The sequence below is a fragment of the Silurus aristotelis genome (genome assembly GCF_946808225.1).
Source record: "Silurus aristotelis genome assembly, chromosome: 18".
Taxonomy (NCBI): domain Eukaryota; kingdom Metazoa; phylum Chordata; class Actinopteri; order Siluriformes; family Siluridae; genus Silurus; species Silurus aristotelis.
In genome coordinates this window covers 22,823,696-22,841,195 of record NC_139591.1, presented here as the reverse complement: position 1 = coordinate 22,841,195, position 17,500 = coordinate 22,823,696, and the positions used below count along the sequence as shown (strand labels likewise).

General features: G+C 37.3%; 2 protein-coding genes across 2 annotated transcripts in view; one reads left to right on the top strand and one right to left on the bottom strand.

Annotated features, from left to right (window-relative positions):
- lrrtm4l1 (leucine rich repeat transmembrane neuronal 4 like 1) overlaps positions 1 to 17,500 on the bottom strand; it is a 90,689-nt gene that overhangs the window by 2,457 nt on the left and 70,732 nt on the right. The window lies entirely within an intron of this gene.
- Positions 1 to 17,500, top strand: part of LOC310741175 (putative flavin-containing monoamine oxidase A) — a 57,466-nt gene that overhangs the window by 33,591 nt on the left and 6,375 nt on the right. Inside the window, exons 9-11 of the mRNA XM_083568781.1 lie at positions 1,835 to 1,935; positions 4,663 to 4,821; positions 7,308 to 7,394. Of these exons, the coding sequence (XP_083424907.1) occupies positions 1,835 to 1,935; positions 4,663 to 4,821; positions 7,308 to 7,394 (347 nt within the window). The remainder of the gene's footprint in view (positions 1 to 1,834; positions 1,936 to 4,662; positions 4,822 to 7,307; positions 7,395 to 17,500) is intronic.

Here is a 17,500-nt window from a genome sequence, read left to right as displayed (position 1 = left end):
AATCCCATGCAGGGAGAGAATGAACTGTGCCAGGTGTTGAAAGTGGTGCATGCTGGGTAATGAGGTCCGGCGTGGGTCAGTGGGGGCCTGCAGGTGTTTCCCCGATGCACGGTCCGAGTCGAGCATAAGCATATTGGATGGCATCACTCTGGGCTAAATGGATTACGCCTTAATTATGGCATAGCAGTGTTAAATCACACACACTCTGTTAAATCAACACACACACACACACACACACACACACACACACACACACACTTTTCCAGATTGGTCGTTTCACAGAGAGCCAGGCACTGAGGCATTGCATCCAATTTAGCAGAGTGCTGTATTATGAAAGAGTGCAGCACTCAGATCGATAAGACAAGCTGATCAGAGTGCTGCGAGACATTTCTCTCTCATACACACACTGTACGCCTCGATGTCCTCATCCTGCAGCTCATACCGCATCTGTCCCTCTCTCTCTCTCTCTCTCTCTCTCTCTCTCTCTCTCTCTCTCTCTCTCTCTCTCTCTCTCTCTCTTTTTTCTCTTTCTCTCTACTGAATCTCCATCGTGTCACTCCATCTGTGTCCTTTCACTGTTTCACTTTCCTGTTTGTTTCCCTTTTTTTTTTACTCATCTCTTTCTCTCTCTAACTCCTTCTCCTTCACTTTATCCCTATCTCTTTATTTCTCTTTTCTTTCCTCTCTTTCTCAAGACTCAAAGGTTGCTTTATTGGCATGACAAATATGGACATTTGTATTGCCAAAGCATAAAACATAGAGGCACATAACACCAGAAATAAGTCAGTTAGAGATAACAATAATCTATAATAATAATAATAATAATAATAATGATGATAATAATAATAATAATAATAAGAACGAAATAATAAAAACTATGGAGTTAAAAAAAGAAGAATAGTTTGAATAAGTACGTAGTTTATAGTGTGTGTGTGTGTGTGTGATTGTGTTACATACACTAAGTAACATAGTCACACACTGTCCCTCACCTGGTGGCAGGTGTGTATGAGTGTGCAGCTCTCTCTGTGCTTCCCCTGTAGGGGGTGCAGTTTGTGAGGGGCTTGTCTCTCTTTTTTCTCTGCCTCTCTCTTTGCATCTCTTCCTTTCTCTTTCCTTCTCAGGAGCTCTCTTTTTCTGTCTTGCTTTCCCTATATGTGTTTTTTCTCTCTTTCCTTCTTAGGCTTATTTGTTCTTCTCTCTGTGCCCTTTTTACTTTTTCTCTGTTTTTTTGTTCTTTCTGTCATTAATGGTCCCTCTCTCTGTCTTCCTTTCCCTGTTCTTCTCAGGGTTTCTCTTTCCCTGTCTCTCTCTATATTTCTCTTTTTCTTTCTTATTCTGTCCATTTCTGTCCCTTTTTCTCTCTCTTGTTATGTATTTCTCACATCTTCCTTTCTCTTCCTCTTTATTTCTTGCAGTTTCTTTTACTCATCATCTCTCTTACTATTCCTCTGCCTGTCTCTGTTTTTTCTGTTTCTTTCTTTGTCTCTCTTTCATCCAGAACATTTATTTATGAATATGATATAAATTTAGATTACAGATCATAAAGTTTATAACCAAGAGTTTGGCATCCGAGGAAAACCTGTTTAAATCATCACACAACACACTGTCCTCCGAGGACATTGTCCCTCTCATTTACCAATCAACCGCAACCATTTTATTTTCCCAATCAGCTCTTAAACTTAAAGCCCCACCACCACCTATATGGGATTGGTCCTTGTTTCTAGAGAACATTGAGGAGATCACTGTGTTTGATGACTTGCATTGTATTCCTTCCTGACTCGTTAATGGAATAAAATATTAAACACTGACTGCGCCTTCTTCCTGTCATTCCCAGCTCTGATCGAGTACCGGCCCGCCTTGCCTTTGGAGCGCCAGCGTCTTGCACAGTCCATGCCCGTGGGTCACATGACCAAGTTTATCATCACATATCCTACAGTGAGTGACATCCGTCTTCTCTAAGCCTTTTATACCATTTCCTCTGAGACATCAATCAAACAATGTCTGTCTCTCCGTCTTTCTCATTTATCTTTTCGTCTCGCTCTCTATATTTCTATTTTCAACTTGTTTTCACTGGCACAGTGGCTTTCACACACACACACACACACACACACACACACACACACACACACACACACACACACACACACACACACACTTGCGCACATGCACACATGCACACGTCTTTATATCATAAAAAACATCTTACCAAACCTACCACCCCCTCACTATCACTGACATTCTAATAGTTTCCACTACAAATACTATTCAAATTAATATCCATTGTCAAACAGAGTAACCAGAATAGAAACTAATTGTAAACTAGAGACATATTCATGTCCTAATGTATATATATATATATATATATATATATATATATATATATATATATATATATATATATATATATATATATATAAAATAAATTTAGTTCCCATTTGCTTTTAGAATAACCTCCACTCTTCTGGGAAGATGTTCCTCTAGATTTTGTGGAGATTTATTTGCCACAAGTCAGGTAGTGATGTAGGTGACAGGGTGAGGAGGCCTGGGGTGCAGTCAGTGTTCATGTTCATCCCAAAAAAGTTTAATCGAGTTGGAGTTCCACAGCAGGAGATCTTCCACTCCAACCAACTGAAAACAGCTCTTAATGGAACTGGCTTTGTGCACAGGAGCATTGTGATGCTGGAACATGTTTGGATCTCTTAATTTAAGTGAAGGGAAAATTTCATGCTACTGTATCCAGAAACGTCCTATAAAATTGTGTGCCTCTAACAATTTGGAAAAGCCAAAATAAATAAATCTAAATAATGTAAAATCTATTTCGAATAAAAATATAAATAATTGATAATTTAATAACTTCAATTTGTTTCTATTTTGTTCATAAGTTATTTTTGTTTTAAATAATTAACTATTTAACTATTTAGAAAATGTAGGTTTTTTTCTTTTTGCAAACTCAAAAAGATATCATGTTGAATATTATGTTTTTTTAAAAATGCCTTTAAATATCACATGATACAATATTTTTATTATTTCACCCTGCCCTTAATTAAAATATAAATAAATATAGACGTAAGAAGTATTTGAAGGCTGAAATTCATTCCGACTGGATTTTTACTCGACTTTCCGGTTTAGTATTTAACAGGCTGTAAATGTTCTTTACCCTACATTAGTCATTTCCCATTAATGTCTGATTAAACGAGTGTTTATCAGAGAAGCTTAGCACATTTATGACTCATCAGTTATTTATTTTTTCCTGCGTTAGGAAGGAAGCTAACGAGAAGGAACTCGTGTTCTGAATTGATTTCGGAACGTTAACGTTATACGTTAAAGACTCGTCGGCTTGTGGTAAAGGTAAGCAGAAGGGATTTACCATTCTTTAGAAAAGTGAGGAGTAATGGGAAGAGCTGGCCGCGGTTATGTAATGAACTCAGCACACATTGTGTATTCACAGGCAGAGATAATGAGAAGAAATAATTATAAATGCATGGATTTGTGCACAATTGGACATTTATGTGAGTGGCTGCTAAGAACCTTCTCTCTGGTGGCACGTCACTAACAATCCAAAGCTAGAGAAAACTTTCAGCAGAATATTAAGGGACAGTGCAGAGAACAATCAAAATGCATCTTTCGAGAAGTTGCATCTAACTGTCATGTAATGAAGCAGGAAGTGGTTGGAAAACTGCAACTGAAACTGTAAAAAAAACTGTAAAAAAAACATTAAACCAATTATATGAAAAGAAACACAAAACCATAACCTGAATGTGAAACAGGAATAAGACAATGAATGCTGTTAGTTGTGTATATACATGTGTGTGCTAATTATAGTTAACGTGAATCAGGTGCTCAAACAACCACATGACATGGGGGTAAGTGGTGCAATGGTCTGTGGGAAATGTAGTTGTTGTCCTGAAAGAGCCTGAAAGAGCCCAAGCAGTTGTTTTCTGCCTTTTGCGGATCCCTGTGAGTGCCATTGCGAACGCCATAGGATGTTCTCCAACCAGTGAACAAGCACAAACAAGGGGCTGCAGGCCATGCAAAGTTAACAGGGGAACACTGCTCTCTGTAAAAAACGGAGGGAAGCAACATTCTTTACCAAGCTAGAAGGTGGGGTGACATCTTCACCCAGGCAAAAGTTAAGTGAAGTCCTCATCAGGGCACAGAGGCTGAGCGAAGTCCACATCAGTGGCACAGAAGCTGAGCGAAGTCCTCATCAGGGCACAGAGGCTGAGAGAAGTCCTCATCAGTGGGACAGAGGCTGAGCGAAGTTCTTAACAGTGCACAGAGGCTGAGCGAAGCCCTGTTTTTTCAGTCAGTCCCCTACAGTAAGTTTTAAAGGACTTAAATTTTTACATTTCCAGCATGAAAGTGCTTACCAGTCAGAAAGGTCCCAGAATCCTTTATGATCAAACAATCTCAGAAAGCACCCTATGAGTGTAGATATATAAAAATAAATAGTTCCCACAAGTTGGTTTTTGTCTCACACACATACAGTTATTCCGTATGCAAGGGTTCGAAACACGATTTTATATGGAACCTACAACAAAATGTTCGAAAGGTTTTCATGTACAAACCCTTCAGTGAGAACCACATATGGGTGGAAAAGTCAGGTGTATAATGAGAATAGTTTCTATTTTGATATCAGCAATGAATTTATATTCTTTGCAGGCATTCTGGAAGCAGAAAGGCTACTCTGGAGAGATCTTGGCACGTCCCTCTATTCAATGCCCTTTCGGGGTCACCTTTGATGCCAGCAGTCCCAGCGGGAGCCCGGCGCTGGTGGGTTTCATCGCCGGGGTTCAGGCCTGCTACTGGAACAGCCGAGAGGTGAGAGACTGAGGGGGAGAGGGTGAAAATGCGAGAGAGATAAAATGAGAGAGGGTGTGAGAGAACAGGAATGGAATAGTGTCATAAACAGCGTAGGGGGATTTTGGGGTCCGTCCCAGAGGTTTGCAGCTTCATATGGTTCTGAGCTTTTAAAGCATGTTTCCATGATGAGGTGAAAATGGATGCAGTCGCAGTGTTCAGGTGTCAGGAGACGTCCCCGAAGAGGTGACTTTCAATGTGTGTTCTCTTTGGTGAAGTGTGTTAAATTAATCTGCCCTTTTATAACACCTCTGCTCCATTTTCGACATCTGCACCGTAAACACTGATTTAGATGGGGGCTGAAAAGAGTTTTAAAAAAAAAGAACCAGAAAGAATTGAAAGTATAAAGTTTTTCTGGATGAGTATCTTAAGTATCTACTCAGAATTAAGACACTAAAATTTTACTCCGGTAAAAGTAAAAGTGTCCCTTTAAACTTTCACTTGAGTAAAAGTACAAAAGTTTTTGCCTTCAGATGTACTTAAGTATTCAAAGAACTGATTTATTATAACTGTAATTTTCCTATTATCATTTTTATCACAAGATTCTTTACTTAATCAAATCAGTTTATGTGCAAAGACTCGAATTTTACTCTCAGCACACTGATCTATTACAGTTTTTCTCCGCTGCTTTGGAGCGTTTCTCGAATCTCAAATATTTCGGAATCAGCAGTTGCATTTCTCAAAACAATTTGTACAAACAGCACAACACATTGGATGTCTTGCAAAAAACTGTGCTTTTCTTAAAATCCTTAGTTCATCTCTCTAAAGTGTCCATGAACATCTCATTCCCATCAGAATCAAAAAAGTCCCATTGTCATCGTTCACAAACAAAAAATCATCAAAATGGTAGGTCATGAATTCAGCATGACGCTGCACAGTTTCAGGATTTCTTGATAAACTACGGTTTAAATTACAATAATAGAAAAGAATGAACGTCTCAGGTCAGGAGACTCAGGAAATGAACTCGTAGTTTCAGAAAAACGATCATGAACGACTCATCACTAATAGAATGCTGGTTTCCATCGAAGCCCTAAGCTAAACACGCTAGCTCCAGACACCCGGAAAAACTTCTGTGGAACAAAAAAATGGAGTAAAGTTCACAAAAACTGTTCATTCTATTAATCATCAAAGCAGAAAACTTCAGCGTGTGTTCTGACCGAGTGTGATATTGCTTCATCTGTTTCTTATTGCTCACACATACACACACACACACACACACCACAGAGAGCCACCATAGTGCCCAGAAACGATGACGCATCACAGCGCGATCTCCTCCTGAGCCTTCATTCAGATTCCGCAGCGTGATTGTGTTGTTTTAAAGACGCGCGCCGCCATCCGAGCCCCCGAGCTGTTTGTTTATCTTCCGTTTTTATTTAGCAAACTGCGGCTAATTAACATTCCGCTCACCGGTGAGCGCTGGCAGGGTTTTAAAGAGTGGACATGCCATGTGATTTTCTTTTTTTCCCCTTTTTTCTTTTGCAGGTATCTTGTATTTTTATGGGGCTTTTTAATCCTCACTGTCAGCTCTCTCTCTCTTCTTCTCATTCTCCCTCTCTTTTTTCTCTCTCTCTCAGCTTGTGTTTACGTTTCAGATCTGCGATCATGTGGAGAGTTTGAATATAATCACCCAGGTGTTGATTGAGGCCACAGATTGCATGAACAGTTCGGTATTTCAGCGATCATCACTGAACACCTCAACAATAAACTGTAATGAATAGACATTCGGTGTTGATGATAAAGGTTCCCTTTTGAGTTCGGTTCCTCTCGAGGTCAGGGTTAGGAATAAACCTATAGGCACTAAATTAATACATACAAATTTATAACCTCTTTATTTTTGTAAAGCTGCTTTGGGACAATGGCCTTGTTAAAAGTTCTTTAGAAATGAAATTAAATAGAGAAGATTTTACTGAGGCTTTAGCACCGAGGTCAAAACACATTTCACAGCTCGAGCATCATTTAACCTTTAAATACATATGCTATCTGAACAAAAGTATTTGGACACCCAACCTTTTCACCCATATATGCTTCTTCAAACTGTTAGACAGACAGTGAGACAGGTAGATAGATAGTTTTACAGACAGACAGACAGACAGACAGACAGACAGACAGACTGATTGACTGATTATGTGGTTCTTCCCCAAACTGTTACTACAAAATTAAAGGCACACGTTAGTATACGGCGTGTTTGGATATCGTGGCATGAAATTTACCTTCACCTTAACCAGGAAATCCAAACCTGTTCCAGCATGACAATGTCCCGGTGCACAAATCCAGCTCCATGAAGATCTGGTATCAGTTCGAGACACTACACTGACGCTTTCTGACCAATCAGAATGGAGAGTTGAATTGAAGCATTTCTCTCTGACCGTGTCATCAGTCACACGAGTTCATAACGAGCTTATGTCATTGTCATTAAATAAAGCTGCTCTATTCTTGCTTCATTTCAGACCGAAGAGAGACGAGATGCCGTTGTTAGCAGCCTGGTGAAGTATCTGGGCCCTGAAGCCGCCTCCTACATTCACTACCAGGAGAAAGTAAGTGACACAAATTTCTGAGTCACTGGCTGATACAGTCACGATTGCTTCGTCTCCAGACCTCAGCGTCTGGTCGCATGTTCGTTAGCCGGATTTATGCTAATTGATATTGCTTAAAAAAAAACCCCAGTGCAGCAGGATTGCCACGGAGACGTCTGGCTTTAATGCAGGAGTCAGATTTATAATGTTCAGATAGGGGCGGAGGAAGAGGAGAAAAGAGTGTGTTTGGCTGCAAAGGCTTGGACCACATACTGGCATTTTTGACAGGGAGTTAAAAAAAAATGAGTCAGGGAGCTACAGGTGAGTATCTAAAAAAAAACAATGTTTCCTCGGATTGTTTTTCCGCTCACGCTTCGGCGATCATGCTGCCTGATGCATCATAGAAATACTGCGGTGTGACGCAAGACACCTCTGGGTCCTTACATGTTCCTTGCGACTGGCTGGATGCCATCATTTTAGTTTGAATAAAAATGTAAATAAGCAGGGCTCGGAAGTACCTGCTCATTTATTTTGAACCCAAATTCACAGAGATTTTTCAGGCAAGTGAACGCACCTCAAGCCCTGAGATCGTCTGCGATGTTATATATTATAAAAAACTCTTTGTCTTTCTTATTGATTCTATTTTTGCCAAAGAAAATTTTTTCTTTTTTTTACACAAAAAAAAGAAAAAAAGACTATTTTAAAACAAGCGAACGCACCATGTTCTTTAAAATTGGGTTTGATGCTGTACAATATATTAAACTACTATTAGATCTCATCCTTGAGGATTTTTTCCATTATAAAGCACAAGATTGCATAAAATCATTTACAGGCATTTTTATAGCAAGTGAACTCCCAAAAATCCTTGAATGAGTTTTTCTAATCAAGAAAGTTTTTTTTTTACACAAAATATAAAAAAATAACAGTCAAACTAACAGACAATTTTGAGGCAAGTGAACACACCTCACACGCTTAAAGAATTTACGATATTATATGAAACTCGATGAAGAAGTTTTTACACTGAATATAAAAAAACTAAAATATAAACCTTGTAGATGGGAAATGTTTATAGAATAAAGGCAAGAATATAATGTACAGAAAGAAAATACATTTCTCACTTATGAAGTTTTACATAAAATATACAGAAACAAAGTGACATCTGCAGACAAGTCAACAAACTACATGCTCTGATTTTGTTCCTGATGTCACATAATATGCTTAATAATATTGTAAAACAATATACAGTATTTTAAACAACTTTTTGACTACGTAAAACACAAAATCTAATGGAAACAGTCCTAATTCACAAACAATTTGAAGGCGAGTGAACGCACCTCATGCTTGCAGATCGGCCCTAATGTTGTATATTATATCTTATACAGAACCCCTGGTATTTGTAGAAGTTTTTACACTGAATATAATGAAAAAAAATTACATTTGCAGACAATTTTACGCCAAGTGAATGCATCACATGCTATAAGCTCACTCCTGATACTTTACAGTATTGTATTAAACTAATTCTATGTCTTATTAATTAGAATTTTTACAATACAAAACACAGAATTCAATGAAAATAGGTCTAATTTGTAGACAGTTTTAACCAAATTCTAGCCAATTTTAAGGCAAGTGAACAAAGGGAAAAAATGGGAAAAAAACGTCATATTTACAGTTTTATGACAAATGTAAGTGTCTTTGTGAGTGTGTAGCCTCTGCCATTGGATTAAATCATATACAATTCCTTGTAGTTCACATCAGTGATGTTTTTACAGTGTAAAGTGCAGAATTCGAAACGAAGTCTAATTTCACAGACAATTTTAAGGCAAGTGAATGCACCACATTCTCCGAGATCGCTCATGGTTTTTAATATTGTACGAAACTACTGGATTTCTCATTAATTATGTTTTTACAGCAAATTTACAACTTTAATTCCAAAAATGTTGGGACACTGTATAAAATGTGATTGAAAACAGAATGCAATGATTTGCAAATTTTATAAATTCATATTTTATTTACAGTCGAACATTTTTTTCAAATTGTAAAAAAAAAAGGCGAAGCTCTGCCCATATTTACTTCTGAGAGACTCTGCCTCTTTAAGATACACCATGTATACTCAATCATTTAACTGACCTGATGTAAAATAATCTCATTAGTCGGAAAATGTTTCTCAAACCGTTTAATTTTTAAGACTTGTTTTTTCCAGACTTTCCCATGTTTTTGAGACATTTTTGAGACGATCTTTTCTTTACCATGGTACATGGTCAATTCTGAATAAGATATGAGTTTATAAAATTTGCTCTGAGATGCTCCTGATGTTGTATAATATTTGATTAAATTTCTAGTGGAGCTCATTAAGGTTTTTTTTTTTACATTAAAAGGTACAAAATTTTGAGAAAAATCCATTTCATAGATTTTATGCGATGTAAACTTCAAAAATTCCTTGTATTATATATTGCTGAAAGTTTCATTCAGAATGTAAACAAAAAGTTTGTGGGAAATTTGGAGGCGAGTGAACGCACCACATGTTTCGAGAATGCCCTTGATGTTACCTGATGTATAATGTCCTTATAGAGGAGGTTTTTATACCAAATATAAAGAAAGACATGGCATCCTAGACAATTTTTAGGTGAGTAAAGGCACCACATGTGCTGAGATTGCTCCCGGGGTTATATAATATTATATAAAGCACCTTGAATTTCTCGATTTCTTAAGGTTGAAGTTTTTTCAGTAGAAATCTCAGAATTAAGGGGCGCCCCTGCTGATGCGTTTCGGCCGAATGTCTGGTCCTGATGGTGAATGCGATGGTGAAGACGGCTTAGATGATTAGTTCGGCTCCATTTCTCAGCACGGCGTGTCGCTGAGGCTCGTTCAGACACGTCACTATAAAGCATGTGAAATCACTCCCCGGTGCAAGCTTGACATCTCGGCGAGAAGTTCGAGGAGGAGCGCAGTAAGCCGTTAAGGACAAGAAGTGTTCGTCACCTCGCTCCTGACGCCCTCTGAGTGTGAAACTCGACAGAACTCTCAAGATGACACGAGACTCTTTTCTGTTTTTCTGTCCTTTTTCTCTCTTTTTCTCGCTGTCCATTACTAACGCCTGGTTTATCAATCTGAGGATGAACTTCTAACACCCATTTGGACATTAAAGCAATTATTCTGAGGAATTTTGCTACACTGAAGCTACATGATATTATTAGTTGTTTTCAGTACAACTCTCCAAGTTACAGGAACATATTTAACAATAGCAAGAGTGTGATGAAGCGGAGTAACTAATACGTTTTTTTTTTTTTTTTTCATGCATACGTGTCCACACACGTATCGGTCAATGAAACTCCTTAAAAAAAAAAAAAAAATAATAATAAAAAAAAACAATATATATATATATATATATATCCAAATTTAAAATGTTTTAAAATAAAAAAAGTTATACTAGTTGAACTATAAAAAGTTATTAAAGATGGACAGCGTCAGAGTTACTGAAGTGACATATTTCAGAAGATTTGGAGATGATTTAAATGAATTAAACTATTAAACATTATATATAAAGTATAAATATGTTTAATAATTTAAATTAATTGAATCATCTCCAAATCTTCTGAAAATTCTTAAATTATTTTTAGCTCCATTTGCTAAAATAATAATCTCCACTCTTCTGGAAAGATGTTCTGAAAGATTTTGGAATGTACTTGTGGAGATTAATTCAGCCGAATGGGTGTTAGTAAAGTCAGGTGCGGTGTGGATGTAGGTGAGAAGGTGTGAAGGCCTGGATGGCATTCAGCTTTTTTATTCATCCCAAAGATGTTTAATAGAGTTGTAGCCCCATAGCAGGAGATCTTTCATGAAGCTGGATTTGTGCACAGGGGCATTGTCACGCTGGAAAAGCTGGAAGGGAAAATTTGATGCTACCGCATCCAAAGACATCTGACACAATTGTGTGCCTCGAACTTTGTGGTAACAGTTTGGAGAAGAATCACCAATGGCTGAAAAAAAACCCACCAATAAAACTAATACTTTTGTTTACACGATGTGTGTGAGTTTGTGTGTATATATAATTGATGCATTTATCATATGCTTTAATCATAAACTAGTTGCCCTGAAGATTTCACAAAGCACTTGAACTGGAGACTCCTTCCACACACATTAAATAAACATCAGACTGATCAGAAGTTTTAATATTTGCTTTTATCCTGCATCTCCCTGTGAATGACCCGTTACTATAGAAACCATAACATATTAGAGCACTAGATTAATATAAACCTGTGTGACACATTGGTATAGCACTTCCTGGCCAATCAGAGTGGAGAACTCAGCAGCGCTGGAAGGACTCGGCCTACATCTATGTAATTATTTGGTGTTTTTAATGTTCCGCACACCGAACTTTGGTTTGATTGGCGTCGTGATGAAAGGTGCGAGCACATGGACTCCGTCTCCTGCAGCGAGGAGAAGATTGTGACGTGTGTAAACAGTGTAGAACAATCACCAGTCACTCTGTGTGTCACCATGATCCACTTTTTTGCTAAAAGTTTTTGGTCACCTGATCGTAAGTTTCATATGTGCTTTTGCAACATCCAGCTGGCAAAACTTCCATTTATTGTCAATTCATTTAAATAATAAAATCACATAAATAATAACCATATTTGGTCAGTAGTTATAATTGTTTTTAAATAAAAGACATCAGATTATTCTCCTAATATTACAAAAAAGTAGCAGTATGCCTGAAAAATATTTTAATAATTAAATACATTTATTAATTTATGTAATTAATTATAATTGTAAATAACTTTTAAAAAATATTAATATGCTGGAAGTATGTTTATAAAAATTTAAATAAATATATTTAAATAATTAAATCTTCTACTTTTGGCTACTCCCATTAGGGGTCTCCACAGCGGATCATCTGTCTCTACCTGCATGTCTTCCCTCACCACATCCATAAATTCCTCATTGATCTTCCTCTTTTCCTCCTTCCTGGTGGGCTTAGAGCCGATCCTTGATGCAATCCAACCTTTACCTTGAACCAGTCTGTCGTTCCTACTGCACATTTCACTGCTGTCACACTGTCCTCATACATGTCCTGCACCACCCTCACATACTTCTCCCACACAGCTGACTTCCTCATACAATACCACAACTCCTCTCTCCACCCTGTCGTACGCTTTCTCTAAATCCACAAACACACAATGCAGCTCCTTCTGACCTTCTCTATACTTCTCCATCAACATCCTTAAAGCGTCTGTGGTGCTCTTCCTCGGCATGAAACCATACTGCTGCTCACAGATGGTCACCTCTTCTCTCAGCCTGGCTTCCACTACTCTTTCCCATAACTTCATGGTGTGACTGATCAACTTTATTCCCCTGTAGTTACTGCAGGTCTGCACATCTCCCTTATTCTTAAAGATCAGTACCAGCACACTCCTTCTCCATTCCTCAGGATCCATCTTCTCACCATCCAAAATCTTGTTGAACAACCTGGTTAAAGTATTTTTTATAATAAAATAAAATATAAATAGAATTCTAATCATCCAATTTATTTTAATTTTAATTGAATAAATGTATTTCATTAAATTAAATCAATCACATGTATTTATCATAAAATGTAAATAATTGTGAAATAATAAAAAATAATTAAATCAGTATTTCTAATAAATCAGCTGTCAGTGGCTTCACCCATACTTCTGGTTTATGTGGATCACTAGGGGCTTTTCAAGACAGCAACAGTTACAGTTTGCATGTGTAGGAACTTATTTGGTGAATATGGTGATTTAAAAAAATAAAAAAGGGATTAAAGAACAAGATGAATTTGACAAACTGGAGAAGAAAACATTGAAATGAGAAATAGAGTGACAAACATCACCAGAAGTTAACTCCAACAGCTTCATTATTAGTGGAGATGCAGCACAGACTCATTTCATCCTCATTCTGTAATACCTATTTCTTAGAAGTGATTCAAATATATGTAGTCTTCTGACAGTACTTTTTTTTTTGCGTGTGATTTAGAGCAGCAGAAATGGAGATGTAACGAGATGTATATAAAATGTGTAAGAAAAATGATTTGTTCTTTTGATTCATTCAGTTACTTTTACTCTTCAAAATACAGTAACACTTTTAACCGCCCCAATGTTGGGAACTGTCCATGGTACTGTATAGGGTGACGAGCCACAACTATGTGTGAGACTTTACACCTTTTTCATGCTCTCTGCTTCACCTTGGAACGTTTTCACCTTCACATCATGCACCAAAATCCTGGAACACCTCACACCTACAACTGGATTATTCCTTATATAAAAATATCCAATAGCTTGGAGTTTATATAACGATACTTCCAGACTTTTTTAAAGGTTTATTGGATAGTTACTGGCTCCATGTGGTTCTCATGGAGCAGCTGGTGGTATTTGTGTGTGTGTGTGTGTGTGTGTGTGTGTGTGTGTGTGTGTGTGTGTGTGTGTGTGTGTGTGTGTATACGCATGTGTGTGTGTGTGCGTGCGTGTGTGTGTGTGTGCGTGTGTGCGTGTGTGTGTCAGATCAGAACAATTTTCTAATCATTATAAAATTTCCACTGAAAATAATCCAACAGTTTGTCTCTCAATGCCGAAAGCTTATTTTCAATTTTTATTTAAATTCTGAAGCTTCACTGATTCTTTATCTAACGTATCTCCACAAATTACATACATGGAGCATGAAAAGTGTGAACTGCTCGTGGAGACCAAACCATATCTTAGATCCCTGTCATCATATTTTCTGCTTTCTTTTTTCACATTTTTCTCATCATTATTCTCATCTCTCTCTCTCTCTCTCTCTCTCTCTCTCTCTCTCTCTCTCTCTCTCTCTCTCTCTCTCTCCCTCTCTCTTTCTCTTAGTTCTCACCATTGCTTGGTCTTTTCTTCCCTCCTTCACTAACGAAACGTTCGATGGATATTTGTTGAACACTCGTACGAATAATGAACTGAACCTGTTGGAAATGAAATAGTGTCATATGTAAATTTAAGTTGGCTCTTAAAAGGCCAACATGCACAATAAATAATACAGCATCATATCTACAGACGTTTCTCCAGAATGTACTTGTGTGACCCTGTAGGAGTTTGATCACAGCCCGGTACTGGATCACAACATTGTGGTTTGGGGGTCTTAAAGGGTTCAGCATAATAATCAAAAATAAATTTGAAATAACAGGAAACGAATCTTATACCATCTATTCTTTTTACATGGGCATTTCAGGATTTATTGGGTCCCTAATTACTCTTGAATTGGAACCAGGGGTTCTACATGGATTTCTTACTGGAATTTGTATTGCATTATTACTGTTTTAATGCAGGATCATTATGCAGAAGGTTCTTAGGTTTAGAGGATAATTAACAGTTTTACATTTATATCGTTTGGCAGATGCCCTTATCCAGAGACACTTACAATTATCTTAGTAATTCAGCTGAGTAGGTGAGGGTTAGGGGGCTAGCTAGGGGTAGTTTGGTAGATGCTGGGACTTGAACTCACAACCTTCTGATCCACAGTTCACTGCCTTAACCAATGAGCTTCCACCTTCCATCTCTATCTTTCTAATTAAATAGAAAATAAACAAGGAAAAGGTTTAAATGATGTTTGGTGCAAGGGTTCTTTTCACACACACACACACACACACACACACACACACACACACACACACACACACACACACACACACAGAGCACAGAAAAGGCGGCATGTTTATAATCGTCACCTTGTCGACCCTCGCAGCGGCTAATTAGAGGCAAGCGATATTAATTAACGCCTTCGTGCTTTGTTTGTTAAACACGTTAGCAAACGTTAACCTTTCGCTATGTGGGTGTGCTGACATGTGCTGGTGAAGCGTAGACCTTCGTTTACCAACATGATCAACATTAATTATATACGCAGCGTTTGGTTTTGTTATTTCAGCAACTGGAAATCTCTTTCATCAAATTCATTGAAATTAATTCTTAAACCTAAAATTTATACAAAGGTTCAATGTTTTTAGGTGAAAGTCTGTAAATTATCATTAGAATGAAATACTTACTTACTTACTTACATACATACTTTTTTTTACTTTTACATTTAGTAATCACTTTAAAACAGTGCCTGTAAAAAGTGTAGAGAGACAAGTTCATGTTCCTTCTGTTTCTATGTGACAAACTGGGTAATGTAACAGTATGAAGATTGACTTTGATCAACCAAATCTATAAATGTCCAGATGTTCTGTTTAATTTTCAGTAAAAAAAAAATCTGCTTTAGTATGAAGAACAGCTTTACACACTCGCAGAGTCTCCTGTGCACTAAGCTGGCTCCATGGGCTGGAGTGAAAGATCTCCTGTTATTGAGCTTCAAAACCCATCGAACACCTTTGGGATCAATGTGAACGTTAACTGCACCCTAAGGCCTCCTCACCTTCTCACCTACAGCACATCAATACCTGACTTTACTAACAGCCTTGTGGCTGAAAGAATCTCTACAAATCTCCTAAAAAATCTAGTGAAACATCTACCCAGAAGAGTGGAGCTTATTATAAGAGCAAATGGGCAGTAAATGTGGAGTGGAATGTTCAAAAAGAAGCACATACCAGTCTTATAGTCAGGTGTCCACAAATGTTTGTCCTTTAAGTGTAGATATTTTTAAAACCACTCCAGAGCAGTGTATTATTAGCACTCGTTTTGTTATTTTTTTTCTTTTAGAAAAATGAACAGTGAAAGGAATGAAGGTTACACAAGACAGTAACGAACCCCTTCACAACATGAAACAGAAAAAGTGTGCAATCAAAGCAACACAAAGCGAGGTTTTCGACTTCGCTGCTTTACAAAAGTATACAAATGTTTATTTTTTAAAAATTAATAACGTTTCTAATATGAAACCTGAAGCTATATTTCCTTTGTGGATTTCTTGAATCTAGAAAGGAAAAGACATCGAAAAGCATGTCGCGGTGAAAAAGTCTGCAGCCGGATGAAGGTTGAAATCTCTTTTTCCCGTCCGGGTTATGAGAAATCTGAAGGAGTTTCAGGGTCACCTTCATGTCGTCTGCATTGATTTAAAGGAAAATGCACGTCCACGGCTCTGAAAATGCACGACATTGATTTTTATTTGAGATAAATTGCATGTGAAATAATTAAGGAGCAGGTTTCAGTAAAGCAGTTACACTCGTATCATCCAAAGTGACGTGAAAAGTAGTGACAGCACCGATCTGTACCTCGGATAGGAGCAGAAAATAGCTGAAGAAAACAAAAAAGAGCACAAAATTGATTAAGTCCAGAAATAATGATAAGTATTGGGCATGGAAATGATGATATTTTTAATTGGAACTAAAAAATTTTTCCCTACAGTACATACACACTTTATGGCCACAGGTTTGTGGACACTAAAGCATAAGATTGGTATGTGCGTTCATTCCAGATTTAATCCTCACTTGTTATTATAATAACCTTCACGCCTCTGGGAAGATGTTCCACAAGATTTTGGAGCGTGCTTATGGGGATTTATACAACTGAGCAGCTATGGGCCTTGCTCAAGGTAAAACCTGAGCCCTAATGGTTTAATTGTTGTCGAACATGTTCATCATCACGGTTTTATATTTCATAAGAATTTTAACTTTTAATATGTAATTTTTTATATGCTCCAAGAATTCACTACATAGACAGTAATCTATATACTGCAATTTCTTTTCACGTGTGCAGTATACATTTGTAATGATTTATTACTATTTATTATAAGTATTGGGACACCTGACATTTCCAGCCATATGTGGTTCTTCCCCAAACTGTTCATAAGTTGGTGATACAAATTGTGCAGGACGTCTTTGAATGCAGTAACATGAAATATTTCCTTCACTTGAACTAGGAAACCTAAACCTGTTCCAGCATGAAGATCTGCTTTCCATGGGTTGGAATGGAAGAGCTCCTGCTATAGAGTTTAGATCGCAACCTTACTGAAAACCTTTGGGATGAATGTGAACACTGACTGCACCCCAGGCCTATATATATATATATATATATATATATATATATATATACTGTATTGATATAAATATAACCAAAATAACAATAATTATCAGTATTTTATTTTCTAGTCATTTTGCAGACATTCCCATCATTAACTGTAACTACTAAATAATGTTTTTTACTGTAACTCCCCTG